The sequence below is a fragment of the Notamacropus eugenii genome, chromosome 5 (assembly GCF_028372415.1).
Source record: "Notamacropus eugenii isolate mMacEug1 chromosome 5, mMacEug1.pri_v2, whole genome shotgun sequence".
NCBI classification, from domain to species: domain Eukaryota; kingdom Metazoa; phylum Chordata; class Mammalia; order Diprotodontia; family Macropodidae; genus Notamacropus; species Notamacropus eugenii.
Genome location: NC_092876.1, coordinates 117,425,390 through 117,442,932, shown reverse-complemented (window position 1 = coordinate 117,442,932; position 17,543 = coordinate 117,425,390). Strand labels below are relative to the sequence as shown.

The following is a 17,543-nucleotide window of genomic DNA, read 5'->3' as shown; positions in this document are numbered from 1 at the left end:
ACTGATATTCAATAGGTCTCCTGACTCCCCAATTTTAGAGAGTGAAATGTCAAAGAGAACAAGGAACATCCCACATCAGGGTCTTTGCAAGCCTTTTAGTTCAGCATTGTCTCATAGCAGTTAAAGCTATTTACTCATTTCAACTCTCGTTAATTTCCTTCTCATTGGGAGCAATTTTATCAGAATCCCAACAAATATGTTTGAAATCTATATCTTGGGCTGGTTTTTGAAGCCTGGCACTCAAGAAATGAACAATGGATTTGGAGTGAGGAGACCTTGAGGCAAATATACTTATTACTTTTATGATTTTAGACAAGCTCCTTCATCTCCCTAGGCCTGTTCCTACATCCATAACATGAAAATTTGGGACTAGATGGCATTTAAGGTTTATTCTAGCTCTCAGTCTACGGTCCTGCCATTAAAGAAAAGGAAAAAGAAAAACAGGAGAACCCAAAGCATAATTAAACAAATGAAGGTCATAAAATTAAGTAGCTTCTTCTTTGTATGAGTCCAGCTAGTTCTTCCTCCATTACTTTCCTTTTCTTTTTTACCCTCCCCACCTTATTCCATCCCAGCCCCTCAACTCCAAGCATACACTCTGGGATAATTAGGATATAGGGTTAGCCCTCTCACTTCATGGGGGTTGGGGTGCAGTGCCCCCATGATGTGGAAAATCCATGTAAAATATTTTGGCTTTCCTTTTGTACTAGAGCAGAAATCTGAACTACTATGGTACTTATATTTTATGGATTTCTGAGTTTCTAAAGTTTTTCTGTGTTGTCTGTTGGTCTTTTCATGTCATCTATGGCTTCTGTGAAACTCTCCAGAAATTCCCATTTAATTTCTATATATCAACCCATGGTATATTGGAACTACAATTAGGAAAATTGTGATATGGAAAGGATATCTGTATTTATATTGTTTTGTTTCATTTTGGTGGATATTCACACATAGAAAGGGAAATTGCAGAGAATCATGGAAGGATAACAAAAGGCTGGCAAGGAAACACTGGTCTAGGTTCAAATAAGTGTTTGGTGGTGGTCACTGTATTTGCTCATTGAATCACAGGAATTGCTCTAGTAGAGTAGATCCTGTTCTTGGAGTCAGAAGACCTAGGCTTGAGCCCTAGCTCAGATATTTATTGTCTGTGATTTAGAGGATATTACTTAACTTCCCCAAAGACTTAGTTTTTTATATATAAAATGGAACTAATATTTAGATTACTGCCCTTCCTCTCTATTTGATAGCATTCAATGTGATAATCAGTAGTAAATTGATCATAAATATCTTGTATACTCTATTTTTCTAGATTTTCCATGATAGTGATTTCTCCTGGTTGTCATACCTATCTAACTACAGCTCATTGGGGTTACTTTATAAGGAACCCAAGAAATCATATTTGGGATATATATCTTGGATTGGGATTTAAAAAGTGGTATTGGTATGGCATTGCAGACAGTGACCCAGAGTGAAGAACACCTGAGTTCAAATTTGACCTCAATTACCAGTTAGTTATGCGACTGTGGGCAACTCACTTAACCCTCTTTTTGCCTCAGAGGAAATGGCAAACCACTACAGTGTCTCTCCCAAGAAAACTCCAAATTGGTTCATGAAGAATCAGACATGACTGAAACTAGTCAATGAAACAACAAAATTTTGAACTAGGATTTGAAGAGTGGTCCTGGCTGGATTTGCTGTATTTTCACTCATGTCATGCCCACTAAGCACAGATGTCACTCAAAAGACTATTGTAGACCCTCTTATCTTCTCCCTCAATAGTATTTTTCTTGGTGAGTTCAAGGTCCAAATATCTTCTATATGCAGGTAATTCTCAGCTCTGTTTATCCAGACCTAACATCTCTCTTGATCTCTAGAAGACGATCACCAATTGTTTATTGGACATCTTGTACTCAATGTCCTATAAACATTTAAACTGAGGTAAAGTACCTGTTTCCCCATCCTAGTTATACCTTTGATGTCATATAATGCTATTAAAAGATCAGGTGGTATGATCTTTTCCTCACCATTACTAAAACAGGAGTAAAAGGAATAGACTTTGGCAAAAGATAAAAGTAAGATTTAATAAACAGGCTACCAGTATAAATCATATTCCTATGGTTCTTCCATTTTCCCATACACCCATGGGAATAGGTAGCTTTTCTCAAGGGGAGGTGGCTTAAGTATTAGTATCCTTTTTTTTGAAGAATATTTGAAGCTCATTGGTTCAAAGTCATAACTTCCCCAGAATTATACATCTAATGACAGTCAATATCAGGCTCAAGTTCAGGTCTTTTCATTCCAAGATCATGTAATTTCCTGTGAATATAGAAGTTAAAAGAACAAAGCAAATGCTGAATGGAATCTAATCATTCTCCTTCATTTTTCTCACCTTCATTCTCCCCAAGTCCTGGCCCTGACTTTCTGAATTTCAAAACCATGCCTTCTGTACTGCTCGTTTTCATAAGTCTTCCATCTTGTACATCCTTTTTACAGATGAGGGGATTTAGAGAAGTTATGTGGATTTTCCAAGGTCACACAACAATTCAGTAAGTAGCAAACTAGAGCTTGAGCCCAAATCTTCTCACTTCATTTTTAATTCTCTTTCATTACACACGTACACGCACACACACACACACACACACACACACATGCACAACTAATCACACAAGCCATCATGAGAAAAGAATACAGTGGACAAAAGTGTTGGACAGGCAGGAAGACCCAAGTTCAGAAAATCCCACCTTCTACAGGAAGCTTTTCCCATTTCCTTTTAACTCCAATTTCTTCTCTCTGTTAATTATTTCTTATTTATCATGTGTATATGTCATACCATATATATTTGTTTGCATGCTGCATCCCCCATTAGATTGCAATCCTCTTGAGAACAGGGACTATTTTTTGCCTCTTTTTGTATCTTTAGTGCTTAACACAGTGTCTAGTACACAGTAGGTGATTAATAAATGCTTAATGCTTGATTATTCTTATATCTGACATTTATTAGCTATGTGACCAGGGCCAAGTTCACCTTTCTCAGTTTCAGTTTTATCAACTCTAAACAGGGAAATGGGAAGGGTGTCACGTTGAGGTGCCTCCCAATATGAAATGTATGACCTTATGAAAATGGGCCTTGAATTGAGGTTAAGAATTACCCAGGCAGAAGGGAAAAAATGGTATTTAACTTACTGAAACAGAGATCTGTATTTTTTTTTACAAGAGAAAACATATTATGGTAGAAAGAGCACTGGGTTTAAAATTGGAAAACCTATGTTCAAATTCCATTTACTAGCAATAATATTTGTGTAAATCATTGCATCTTTCCTAAACTCAGTTTCCTCAACTGTTAAAAAAGGGGGAAAGGGGGAGAATTACATTAGATAACTTGCAAGAGATTAGAAGGTTTTTAAGGTCCTCTTAAGATCTAAATCCAATGAACAAATCCTCACCCTGTTTGAATGTTATCCTCAAAATCTGCTAGTGAGTCTGAAATGTAATTCAAGCAAACAGATTCTTGAAAGAGTTTTATTTTTTTTTTCTTTTAAGGCATCAGCATTTAATTGAAAACTGCAACAAACAATGTGGGTCATTGCCCTAACACAGCATAACCCATCAGAAGAAACTGGAAAACTTGCCTGACACCACTTTTTATTGAGGTATTGTCAACTAGAGTAGTCCGCCGTACTTTCTATCTAATGATGAAAATGATGGGGGAAAAGGTCAGGCAGTTTTGGGGAGCTAGTGCTGAAACTAATTATAAAATCACATTTCACTACACCATCATACGTCTCTCGGAAAATGAAGGACTACAAATTTAGACAATGGAAGTGTGTGTCATCCCATTTTCCGTGAGCCTATCCTCATCAAATACCTTTCATTGATGAAATGGCATGACCCAAATGATTTCAATACCACATTCATGAACAGTGATTACCATGGCGAATCGTCATGAAACAAAACACAAATACTGATTTTGGAACTAGTCAGTCAAAATCAAGGACCTCTAGGAAAGAGGCTGCTTTACAAGGTACTGGAATGTATTGCTATTAACAGAGAAGAAATGATCCTTTCCCTCATAGAAATCCTCAGAAGTCAGATTTAGAAGAGACATTAGTGATTACTGGGGTCAACTCATCCATTTTACAAATGAGAAAGCTGAGTTTCAGGGAGAGGAAGGGTAATGGAATGAGCTCTGGATAAGAGTGCCTGAGTTCAAATCTCGGTTTTGTTGCATCTGATCTGTGTGACTGGACAACTCATTCGACCTCTCTGGGCCTCAGGTTCCCTCATTTATAAAAGAATGGCAGTGAATTAGATAAATTATGGTTATAGTTCCTTTCATCTTGAAGTCCATGATTCTATACACCATGGTTGGTACTGTAGAAAATGACAGGAATAAAATAACTCTAATTTATTCCCATGTAGACAACATTTAAAACATCTGCAGTGCTCCTTGAACATATTCTTTTATTAGAGTCTTCCAACAACTATCTAAGACAGGTAGTGGAAATATTATTATTCTGTAATGTTAATTTAAATGGGAAGATCTTTTCCATTTATTAATAATCCCATGTTAACTGTTTAAGTTACATGGAAGCCTGAGTCACACAAATCTAAGTCACATGGAACAAGAAAGGCTGTACCAGGAAGGGGCTGAGCTAGAGCAGAGCTAAAGGGAAATTAGTGAGAGAGCAGTCAGAACTGAAGGATGAAGGCAAGTCTGCAGCTGATTGTGAGTGAGAGAAGGGTATTTCGTTTAAGAGAAGCCTGATTGTGATTTGTTTAAAGGAGCTTGTTTGTGATTTTAAGGGACCTGGTTTGTGGAAAGCCTAACAAAGGGAAGGCTTGGGGATGGTGGTGTCCCCTGCATTGTTATTGTGTATAGATTTTTGTTACTATGATGGATTTGGTTTTCCGGTGTCTGAATAAATGTTTTGGTTCTGTCTTCCATGTGGAGAATCCATTGTATTTCGTGATTTAGAATTGCACTGGGATATTCATGACCTCCATGGGGCTCTGTGAATATTGTGCTGGCTCTACACATTCCTGTTTTAAAAAGGATAAAAGTAGGGCTCAAAGACTTAGTGTGAATTGTCCAAAGTTATATACTTATTTAAAATCTCAGGGTATGAATCCAGGGCCCTATTTCCATAGTCTATGCTATTGTAATTATACCACTTTGCTCCCTTCAAAAGGATGCTCCTTGAGGGAAGGCTTTCATTTTTGTCTCTGTATCCTAGCACTTAACTCAGAATCAGACATATAGTAGGAGTTTTTGGATTTATTGATGAGAAGAAAAAAATCATGGCTTTACCATTATTGGAATTCCATAATACTTACTGCTATGTAGGGAATAGTGGAATTGCAAAAGGGAAACTGCTTGCCTTAAGAGAGACAAGTAATATCAGACAAGGGGAAGAGGAGTCACATGTAGAATCAAATAATGATACAAGAGTGAAATAAAGTATGGACCAATATAAGATAGACAACCCAAGATAGGCTTAGGATCACAGGAATGAACCTTAAGGAAGGGACCTTAGAAATCATCTTATGTAACATACTCTCATTGAGATCCAGAGAGAGGAAGCAACTTGCCCAAAGTCATAAAATGATTTAAAAAGAATGAAGGAAAAAAACACATTACTTGGAAGTAGAAATTAGGTTTAGATGAATACCTTACACCACATTCCACAATACACTGGATATGTGACCTTAATAGTAAAGCTCATACTACAAAAAATAAAAAAAAAATTCAAAGGACAATAGATCATGTACCTCTCACAACTGTGGAGAGAGATATGTTCTTCTTTTCTTTCTTTTTTTAAGAGGCAATCTGGGTTATGAGACTTGCCCAGTGTCACACAGCTAGTAAGTATCTGAGGCTAGATTTGGACTCAGGTGCTCCTGAATCCATGGCTGGTGCTCTATCCACTGTGCCATCTAGCTGCCCTAGGTGATATATTCTTAATCAAACAAAGATAGAGATGTTTTAAAAAAGATAAAATAAAAAAAAACTTTGATGTCACAAAATAAAAATGTGCACCTATGATAAGAAGGGAAGTGGCTAAATGGGGCAAATCTCTGTATCAAATTTCTCAATAAGGGCATTTGGCATAGAAAATATATAAATACCATGCACATGTATACACATATACACACATATATACATGTGTATGCATTTACATATATATATATATATATATATATATATATATATATATATATATATATATATATATAGCTGTATTTTATGAGCAAACCAGAATTGAAATAGCTCAAAAGAAACGTGAGATGTGCACATTTAGAGAATTCACACCAAGTGTTCACATGGGCTGTTTGTGCCCGATCAATGGTAGAATATTCTGAGCTTGTATTGGTCTGATCAGCCATTTGGACACACTGAAACTTGACTCTATCATAGTGATGTCATTTTGTTCCTCTCTGAGAATGAAGGACAACAACCGGTAAACAATATATACATTTGTACACACATGCACACACACACATATGTATGCATACATATATGTATACATATGTGCATGCACATATGTGAAAAATATGTAAATATACTATATATGTACATAAACAATGCATATACATCTAGTATTTTCTACTGCATGCAGTTAGTGGTAAATGAGTGATGTAGATACTGTCAACTCTAAGTTAAGGATATGGAGAAATAATTGCATGGTGAGAAGGTTTCATAGAGGAGGCTCACAATGGAGCTTAGCATGAATATTTCATGACTCAGTCAAGAAGAAAAGGTAACATCTTTTAGGATTAGGAAAATACCTGTGCCAGGCCAATATGATTCAGCAGACCTAATTCCAGTTTCTACTAGATGTAGACCACCATACTAGAAATTAGAAGACATAATTAGCTTAGCCATGACATGACTACTGTGCTCCAACAGCTTATAAAATGAGTCTATATAGAAGTATATAAGGAAAAGTCACATTTTAAGGGCATAAGTAATCACCTATATTTGCTAACTACCAAAAAATAAAACTTGAAACTCTCTTCTTAAAAAGCCTAGCAAAATAGAATCATTCAAAACTAAGTGATTAATGATGCATTTCATTTGTGAGAAAGTTAAACCCAAGTATTTACCTGGCATTTTAAGCTTTGCCAAATGCTTGCCTCACAGTGTTCCCATGAGATAGGTAGTACTATATTATCATTCCATGTTATAGACTAAGAGACCGAAGCTTGCTCACAGTCACGCAACTGTTAAATGTCAGAGTCAAGGTTTAAACTCTGTTCTACTGGTTTGCATTCCCATGGTCATTCTACTACATCATCATTTCTTAAAACAATTATGAACATATTGGGACATAGTACCTGTCTAATCTGTCTAACCTAGGGCAATCTAATTTCATTTGCTCTCAGTTTTCTTCTCTATAAAATGAGGGATTTAGAGTAGGCAAGCTCTAAGATTCCTCATAACTCTAAATCCTATGATTTTATGGTTTCACTACAATTTAGCAAAGAAGGGCAATATGCTGGTGAAACTTGGAGGAATGCCTTGAATATATTTCTCTAATTAGGAAAACTTGGCATTTATAATAAATAACTGAGTAGTTTTCAAAATACCAACACCACAGGGCTACTATTTCATTATCAGTGATCTCCAAAGACCAAAGGGTGCTGAAGCTTTGGGTAGGTTTTTTTTTTGGAGGCCTGAGATATTTCCAAAACAGAAATAACACTGTCTGACTTCAGTATCTTGGGGGATTCAGTAATTCCATTGCTAAGACATTATCTCAAAAATATCATAAATGAGATTTTATAAAGAAATTTCATAGTTAATCTACTTATAATAGCAAAATATTTGACACAACATAACAACTGGAGAATAGATGAATAAATTATCATATATCCATGTGACAGAACATCATGGCACCATAAAATGATGAAATATGAAGCACAGAAGAAACATGGAAAGACCTACATGAGGTGAAGAAAAGTAAAATGAGTTAAATGAGAATTATATATGAAAAAGGAAGGGAAGCAAGGAGAGCGAAGGAAGGACTAAATGAGGAAGGAAGGAAAAAAAGAAAGAAGGTTGGAAGGGGGAGAAAGCAGGAGGTAAGTTGAGTCAGAGGCAGTAGAACTTAAGACCCCTGTTCTGGGGTTTTTTTTTTTTTTGGAAAGAGAAACAGAATCAATGCATTTTATTCTGGTTTGAAGAATTTTAATTGATTTCTGCCCTCTTAAATTCTAGAGTTTTTTTTTCTTTTTACAAGATTTAAGTTCCAATTTTATATGCTTATTATTTTATTTTGTTGATTGTAAATGAAGTTTATGAAGAAAACTACTTTAAGAGCTTAAATATTGCCAATCTCCTAATCATCAAAGTTCTTGACTTTGATGAGGAAAGGGATATCAGGTCTTCTTGACTTAAATGGGACTCCTTGAGGCCATGTGAAAAGGAAAAAGGAAGAAAAAACATTTGTGATTCTTTCAGACAATTATCCATCCTTTCAAATACAGAGGAAGCCTCAGTCCTCCAGGAGAATTCTTGATAAAACAGGAAGTTGGGGAATCTCTTAACTCCCACAACACATCTATTATTTATCCCTGAGGATGATAGGATCCCTTTATTTTGAAAGTAAAAGGATCTTGGAGAACTTCTAGTTCAGGGGTGGGTTACCTGTCACCATTGAAGCCGCATGTGGCCTTCCAGGTACTTAGGTACAGACTTTTGACTGTTTTATAGAACAAATCCTTTTATTAAGGGTATTTGTTCTACAGTCAAAAGGATATATTTGAAGACCTAGAGGGTCACATGTGGCCTTGAGGCCACAGGTTTCCCACCCCTGTTCTAATCTAATATCCTCATTTTACGAGTGAGGAATTTGAGTCTATGAGAACTTAAGTGACTTGTCCAAGGTCATATAGGTAGGAAGGAGCAGGGCTAAAATTCAAATAAAGGTGTTTGGACTCCAAATTCTATGAAAGGTGAAATAAAGGGAAGACTCATAGACAAAACCTAAGTTTCAACACTGGAGAATGAGTGAATGGTTAAGTCTTCCCTTCCACCTCAGTCATGTATCTTTTCCTTTGTCCCTGTAATCGATCAATCAGTCTGTGACCAAGTATTTATTTAGTGCTGAGTATGTGCCCTGTAATGGGGAATACAGGCAAAAAGAAGAAAGCCATCCATCCTCACAAGTCCCTTATATTTTAATGTATTTTGAAGTCTTCTTCTGAATAGGAATTTTCCTTTTTTTTTGTCGGGGGGGGGGGCCTTAAAAGCAGAAAGAGAGCTTTCTTGCCTAGAGCAAATAAAACTAAAAATTAACTCTCCTGTAATACTAAGATCCTTATATACTGAGAGCATCATAAGGCAGAATACTGGCCATGGATGGAGTCAGAATGGCCTACGTTCTAATGTAGCCTCCCATACATGTGAGTTCTATGGTCATAGTGAAATCAATTCACATCTCTCAGCTTGAGCTTCTTCATTTGTAAAAATGGGAATACATATGCCTGTGGGAAGCCCTCTCCTTCAAAGGGATGTTGTGAGGCTCACATGAAATATATGTAAAGTACTTGTAGATTTTCATTATATAGTGTGTCCCAAAAGTTTTTAAGTTTTAAGCTGATAGTGTTAGAACACATCAAGACTTTTGAGTTACCATGTATGTGTATACACATATATGTGCATGTGTATATGTATATGTGCATGTTTGTATGCATGAACACAAGTGAATTACCATTATTTAGTCTGTAAGACTCATTAAGTTGCCTGACAGTTGCTGTTAGAGAGAAAAAGTGCCCATTCTTGGACTTTAGGAAGTTTAGCTGAGTGTTTCTTATGCAATATTTCTTAAGCATGTTTGAGGGACAAAAGTATTTCAATGCATCATTAATTAACTTGAGTATATAAAAGCAAGAGAGGCACATAGTATTGTAGATTTCTAGTTAGACTGGACTCAGACATCATCTAGTCCAGGGGTGGGGAACCTGCAGCCTCAAGGCTATATGTGGTCCTCTAGGTCCTCAAGTATGGTCCTCTGAATGAATCTGACCTAGAGTGTAAGGTGTGGCCTCAAAACTGCAGGATCCACCAGCCCTACTCTTTCTACCATACCACAATGTCTCCTTTGAACTGGAGATCGTTTATTTTACACACTTTATTTTCTAATTAAAGAAGTAACAGCTCAGAGAAATGAACAGGTTTTCCTCAGGTTAGAGGAGATTCAGGATTAGAACTCAGGTCTTCTGATTCTAGGGTCAATGAACTTTCCACCACATTCTGCTTGCGCTCTGTTAACAGTTTCTGAGAACTCTGAAGGACAATATGTCACATCAGCATAATGTGCTCTGCAGGCAACTGCTGGACAGTTTCCTGGCCCAACTCAATGCAATATTAAGTTACACATTGTAAAGATGTGATATACAAACTAGAAACCTGATTCAAGACATCATTAGCAATGATTAACTTTTTGGAAAGTAAATTCTTTAGGTTTAAAATACACACATACACACATGTAGACTGATAAGGTTCATTTCAGATCCACAAAATGTTAATAATAGAAGGAGCCCTAGGGGTCATTTACTTCAATTCTTTCATTTCAAAGATAAAGAAACTGAGACTCAGGGAAGCAAAATAACTTGCCCAATGTCACGTTGCTGTAGCAAGGTAGAAAGTGCAAGAGTCATGTCTTGTCCTCTAGGCTCTGAGCAAAGTCCTTTTAAATACACCCTGCTACAAACTTCCCTTGAGCTGCACTGGCTAGGGAGCCAACTAGCCAGTGGCTACTGAGCCAAGAAAGCACATTTTACCATAAGAGGGAGGGCTCTTCTTCAGAGCAGATGTTTATTCCACAACTGGTCTTTTGAACCTGATGATTTTCCACATGCTTGCTGTTATTATCATCACAAATATAACTATTTCAATTCTATCTGCTCAAACTGAGCAGAACCTTCTTTGCGGAGAGAATGCTGCTGTTTTTGTAGATCAACAAAGAGGCAATTTAATAAAGGGTATGGAGGGAAGAACTAGAAACAATGGTGGGGGAGGAGTGGCAAAAAGACAGATTTCAATTATTTACTTGGGAAATTTTTCTTATAATTAGCACGAGAGTAGAATGGATAACCTTGGAGGGGACTTCTCTGTGGCTAAAGGGCTTCAGGCAAAGCTAGGATGACCACAGTCAAGGAATTCAGGTTGTTCAGGCAATCCCAAAACTTGACAATCTTCGAGGTTCTCTTGCAACACAGAGATGCTGAATTATAGTAATTCTATGAAGAGAGTGCTACTTGCACCGAGAAACTCAGATATTGGGAATTCAGTAGAGAGACATAAAAGTTCCTCAACTCATTACCATGAACAGCTCTCCTAGCTACAGGTAATGGCCATACTCTTTCTCACAAGATCTCACATAATCTGTGAGCAGGGTAACAAGTTTCATGACTATATTCATCCACCCAAATGCCTGATCCAAGGAATCATTTATAAGATACTGGATGTTCAAAAATTATTAAGAATACATTTTTTTGTCTTCACTGGATGTTGTGCCATTAGGCATCACCAAACCCTTTCTCATCTTTTCAACACTATAAGAAGGGTTCTAAGGCATGAGCTCTTCAGTCTTTGGGAGTCCATGAATTGATTTCAGGATGTAGGGAGATGGAATTGAATGGGAATATTCATCTTTATTTTCATTAACCTATAAATGAAATTTAGCATTTCCTTCAATTATGCATTTAAAAAAAAAGCATTATTCTGGGAATGGGTCCACATACCTCACCAAAAATGGCAAAAACATTGTTAAAAATACTCATGCGAGGAAGTGTCCCCAAATTTCCAAAATAAAATTAGTTTTAATTCATTTTAGATGTATACACAGAAAGAATTATAGTGTGTTATCTCTGGAAGGGATAGTTCCACCTCCTTATTTTTCAGTAAAGAGAAATGAATTGCAGAAAAGTTACACAACTTGCCCAAAGAGTCTCGAGACAAGAATCGAATTCTTCTGAAACCCCAAATGAGTACTGTTTCTAGCATGCAACAATCTTTTCCTTAATACCTATTTGATACTTTTTGGAAAACAGGAATGGTGGCCTCTCATGGGTTTAGTACCATTCTGCAATTTTAACTTCCTTCCCCAAAATATAAGATCAAGATGTGAAAACTGAGAATCACTCTTTGGAATCAAGTAAATATGTGAATGAGAGGAGAAAAAAGGAGTTTTGAAAACAAATTAGAGCTATATATACATCCCCTCCTCCACTCCCCCTTCAACTTCTTTCCTTACCCTAAATGCTCTGGGAAAAAAGATAGCCTGTGTATTTCTTGCTCATTCATGCTATCACTTTATCATTGAAGACTCTTAGAATAGAGGGCCTATTTTGATATTTCAAGGCATTAAATAGCTATAAATTAAGCTGAAGTGATAGGGTCACTTTGTCAAACCACTGAAGGGAAAAGATGTCCTCACTTTATGACAACATGTACTGATACTTGTTAGAAGAAATGTATTTGAGCCATGAATGCAATGCAAGTTTTAGTTGAAGAAAAATGCATTTAATCATCACATTATATAAAAACTATGTCATATCCAGTATAGAAAGGATTACAATATTGAGATAAGTACACTTCTTTTACTGTATCAAATAGAAGTATATAAAACTCATTTTCATCACCTGATGTAAACCTTACAAACAGTTCATTTCTAAATGAGTCTAGCATCTCTATCACTGTCTCTACATACATTTATATCTATAAATAGAAAATATATAGATATATTTAGTTAAATGTGGTTTTAAATACAAAGGCAAATATCCATATATTTTTCAATAATAGAAAATGTTTTTAATATTATAGAAACTAATCATTCAAAGGGAATTGTGAATAACTTTGATATCACATATTGAAGGTATGCATAGTAGTATATCTTGGTCTTAGGTAAAAAAGCTAAAAAAAGTTGCAAACTACTCTGAAATCTTTATATTAAGGGGGTGGGGGGAATCAAGAACCACTGCCACCTAAATACATTCCAAAAATCTAGTGATCAATGACACACTCTTGGAAGCACTCTTCAGAAACCACTATTAGAATTAAAATGCATGCCAGCTTCTAGGCCATAAAATTTTATATAAAATCAATACCTACTTCTTTATTATGCTAAAATCACATTAAAATTGAGAAATGATTCTTTTCTCCCACCATTCTATCATTCTATTTCCAGGTCATTTTAAAGGGCAAATTCAATATAATACAATTTTGTATTTATAGTTATACACTCATATATATATATATATGTATATATCTACATATATATATCTACATGTGTGTATGTATATTTATATGTATATGTGTATATGGGTATATGTGTGTACATATACACACATGCATATGTGTGTGTTTCTATGTATTTATGAAATAACAAATGATACAGTTTATTCTTATTTCCTATCATAGTTAGGAGGTTGATTTTCCCCTTTCAGAGTAAGGGGATATTGGGGTAAAGTCACTCTTGTTAAAATGAGTGAGTTACCTGCCAATGAAATATTAGCAGTTTGGGGGCAAGCAGAAAAGATCCAGATTAGGAGTTTCTGCAACATCTGTTCCAGAAGTAGATTAGTGTAAAAAAGTGGTATTAAAGCTTTTATTATTAACAGTTATTTCACTGCTCTATGAATAATAGAATGTTTTCTGATTTATCCTCAGTGAAATAATAAGTCTTACAAGACTGTTTTCAATTGTGCCTTTAATTAGTATGATATGTCATTTAATGTAAGCAAATCTTCCTCTCCTAAATGGAAAGATGTATAACATTATAACTGAAAATGAAATAAGAAATTAAATCAATTTTTGTTTTGTCTTTAATAAGACTGGGTATGCATGTGTGTATTGGGGTGAGGGAGACGAGGGAGTGCTTGATTAAAACTCATTTTCTCTTTGTGATCAAAAAGGAAATGAAGCTAGGCTCTTCCGAATGGCAAGGTAATATTTGTAAAGTCACTGTGCTGTTAAATAAAGGGCCAACATGAGGAGATATTTTAAAGTGTCAGAAGTTGTGCTGAATGAAAAATGACCCCCTCCAAAATTAAAAAAAAAATAAAAGAAAATCCTTGTCCCATAGCAACTAAAGATTCCCAAATACCACCTAGAGATGATATCCAGGACAGAAATGGAACACTGACATGCTTCTGCTCCCCACTCTCCCATTTCCCAAGAATGCATCTTTTTTACAATGAGTAAAAAAGACTTAGCAAAGGAAAGTTTGCAGGCAATGCCAGCAGGACACAACTTTCCAGAAGTATGTGTCCCAAGGAACATTTAAAAGTCACAAGGAAGAGGCTCACCTGTGCTGGGGGGCTAAACCATCCATGGGGGCAGGAGCAGCGCTCCCCACATGGCCCTTTGCTCTTAGCCCCCATTTTCTGTGGGCTTTTCCGCACACTGTCCCACAGAGTGACAAGCTTGGTCCTGTTTGGGGGTTGGCCGCCAGGTCCTGAAGAGGGCATGGTCTGAGCCCCATAGCCGAGCCCCTGTGGATTCCTCTGCCAGCCACAGGCACAGTGAGCTTCCCTCATCAGTGTAGGCACAGTCCTGCCAGCATCCATCCCCTCCGACCCCCCGCAGCAGCTTTGCTGTTTAGTAAGGTAGGCGTTCATGTGGCACTGATGCCCACTAGTCTCCTCAGAGAGCTTTCGAGAAAAATGAGCCCCCTCTGCTCTCTGCCCCCCAATCTCTCTTCTTCCAGGCAGCTGCAAAGTCCTTTGCTGTGGACCCTTCAGTACCTTTGACAGCTGCTACAGGCAGTGCATCGTGGGAGCAGGGAGCAGCAGCTCAGCACAGCATTATCTGCTGGCTGGTAGCTCTTTGTCAATAGATGACTCAACTCACAGAGCAACTTGACAGCATCCCTGCTCCAGGCAGAAGCAATCAATGCTCCACACAGCTGGGCTACAAGACTGTACCGTGGTGTGTGTGTGTGTGAGTGAGTGAGTGTGTGTGTGTATGCGCGTGTGTGAGTTTGCGCACACAAAACCTTGTTTGATGAAGTCCCACAACAGAGAGACACAATGAAATTGGTCATTTCGTTTCCTGCCTTTTCTAGCCAGGAACCACATGGAAGGCAGTATATAGGAGATCTGCATGTGAAACCAGTGACCTTATTCTACCTCGAGCTCCTTCTCCCCAGAAATAATGTACACAGACTGAAATAGTTTAGCAAACAGCAGAGAATGCTACTAGGAACATACCTGGAGAGGCATTTCTGACCCCCAGAGAGGTATTTATCCAGAAAGCCAACTTGCCAACAAAAAGCAGCACATAATGAGCTCAGTAAAAGTGCTTTGCACCTTAGCTTGATAGATCACTGATATACAGAAAAGAGTGAGGGGGATAAAAGTATTATCTTTGGGTTCCTAAAGAGTTATAATTGGGGAGTTTTGTTTTCTTAAAACAGTGATCACACAATCAGGAAGAGGATTTGTAATAAAAACAGAATTCTTCAAGTAGTAAATGCTGATTAATTCCTTCTGGTTCAGAATACAGCAATTTTCAAAACAGCTGAAATTGACGAGTTGGCTGTTTTTTAAACAGAACTTTTCCTTACTCTGAATCATTCTGAAGATTTCCTTTCCCATCTCTTACCACAACAAATACATTCTGCTCAGAGGATGGCATTTTAAAGCTAGAGAACCACCAAACCCTTCCATCCACTCCTCATATTTCCAAATGCAGAATTTCAACATTCACAAGAAACTATATAAAATCGGTCCAATTTAAAGCAACTGATTTCCAGACAGGATAGAATCACTTTAAAAGATCTACCACAAAACTGAATGTGGAGGAGAACATGGCATTTTCAGTAATGGTAGCATTTTTTGGGGAAAAAAATTAAAGAAAATTTTCTCTTTCCTTTTCTTCTCAACCACAGTTTCACCAACTCAAAGCTGAACAAACCATTTTGACTCATTTTTAAAAGTTAAGCTCACAACTTAGACAAAACTAAATGAGAAGAAAAGTGATGACTTCTGAAACAGAACTTCCTTCTCTCTATGCTCATTTTATTGGCTTATACTCACACCTATATAGATAACTCCCAAATCTATGTTTTTACCACTATCTTCTCTTTTGAGCTCCAGACCTATTTCTCTAATTGTTTAGAGGAGTGGTTGCTAAACTTTTTTTTTTTTAAATCACTATCACTATAAATATGGTTTGTTTCCTAAAAGGTATACTAGGGCTTGGAATGTGTGTGTTGGAGGGAATGGAATTTTCTGAATCACACCTGCACAGATGCCACAGTTGGACTTGGATCATAACTTCTAGGAGACAATTTCTGGCTTAGAAGGGGGAATGTTCCTATATGGCACAACAGTGGGCATGGTGAAGTGTGGAGTGCTGGGGAGTAATGCAAGGATAAATTCAGTTCTATTGGAGACAAACCCAGTATATTGGTTATCATGGGTAAGGTACAATACAACCCATTATCTTACTCTCTGAGAGATTGAGCACATATATTCATTAGGATGAAGACAGACCTCCTTGTGGATATCTCACAGTTTCCCTGCCCAGGTTATCCTTTCTGTCCCCTACTTTGGAGTTAACTATTTGAGAGAAAGTAGCTGCAAGATTGTCCTATTAACACCTCAAAATAAATTACTATGTCCAACAAGTCCAAGACTTATATTTTCCCCTGAAAATGGTCTTCATTTTGATTTTAGTAGTTTTGTAAGGGCACTGCCATTCACCTAATCTTCTACATTCAGAATTTTGGTATTCTATTAGCTCTTTCTTTTACTTCTAAAAGGATTTGGGTTCCCTTTAGGCAATCACTTGGCCTACTTGAATCTCTGTCAAATGAGGGGGGTTAAGGTAGATAGCCTTTGATGTTTCTTCCAGGTCTAAATCCTATGCTACTAAATCCAAATGACTACAACTGGCCAATTATATGTTTACAACCTTGCTTAGATAGGTTGCTTCCTCATGACTCTCACTGTTACTACTCTGGAAAAGGTCCTAATTATCACTCATCTAAAAAAATTGCAGTTCTCTCCTACCAGGGGTTCCTACTTCCACTGTACCCCATGAGCAACCCAACCTTTATCCTTCTGCCAGAATAATCTGTCTATTTAACAGGTCTAGTTATGCCACTCTGTTGTGCAAATGTATATGTACAAGCATATTATATATACTCATATGCATACACACATACATGTGTCTCTCTATGTATATATGTGCACACATATGCTTGTATTATATATGTATGTACACATGCACACATTTCTCCCTTGTCATGTATATATACAGACATACAAATATATATAAGTAATGAGTGAAGTTTGTGTGTATATTTCCCTCATTACATAGATATATATGTGTGTCTGTCTGCCTGTTTGCCTATCAATCTGTCTGCTTATCTACAATCTCTATCTATCTATCTATCTATCTATCTATCTATCTATCTATCTATCTATCTATCTGTCTATCCATCTGTCCATTATTTCCATATTACCCATTGATTAAATGTCAAATACTTTGGCCTTCAGACAATCTGGGTGAATATCTGTGGAAAGAGCAC

General features: G+C 36.9%; 1 protein-coding gene across 11 annotated transcripts in view; it reads right to left on the bottom strand.

Annotated features, from left to right (window-relative positions):
- DLG2 (discs large MAGUK scaffold protein 2) overlaps positions 1 to 17,543 on the bottom strand; it is a 1,590,913-nt gene that overhangs the window by 1,060,617 nt on the left and 512,753 nt on the right. Inside the window, exon 1 of one of the 11 annotated variants that reach the window (XM_072610687.1) lies at positions 14,314 to 15,214. The exons of 3 other annotated variants lie outside the window; for them this stretch is intronic. In XM_072610687.1, the coding sequence (XP_072466788.1) occupies positions 14,314 to 14,625 (312 nt within the window). In that variant the 5' untranslated portion in view covers positions 14,626 to 15,214. Of the gene's footprint in view, positions 1 to 14,313; positions 15,215 to 17,543 lie in introns of those variants that run through there. 7 more of the 11 variants (XM_072610685.1, XM_072610686.1, XM_072610691.1 and 4 more) reach the window with 7 other exon arrangements.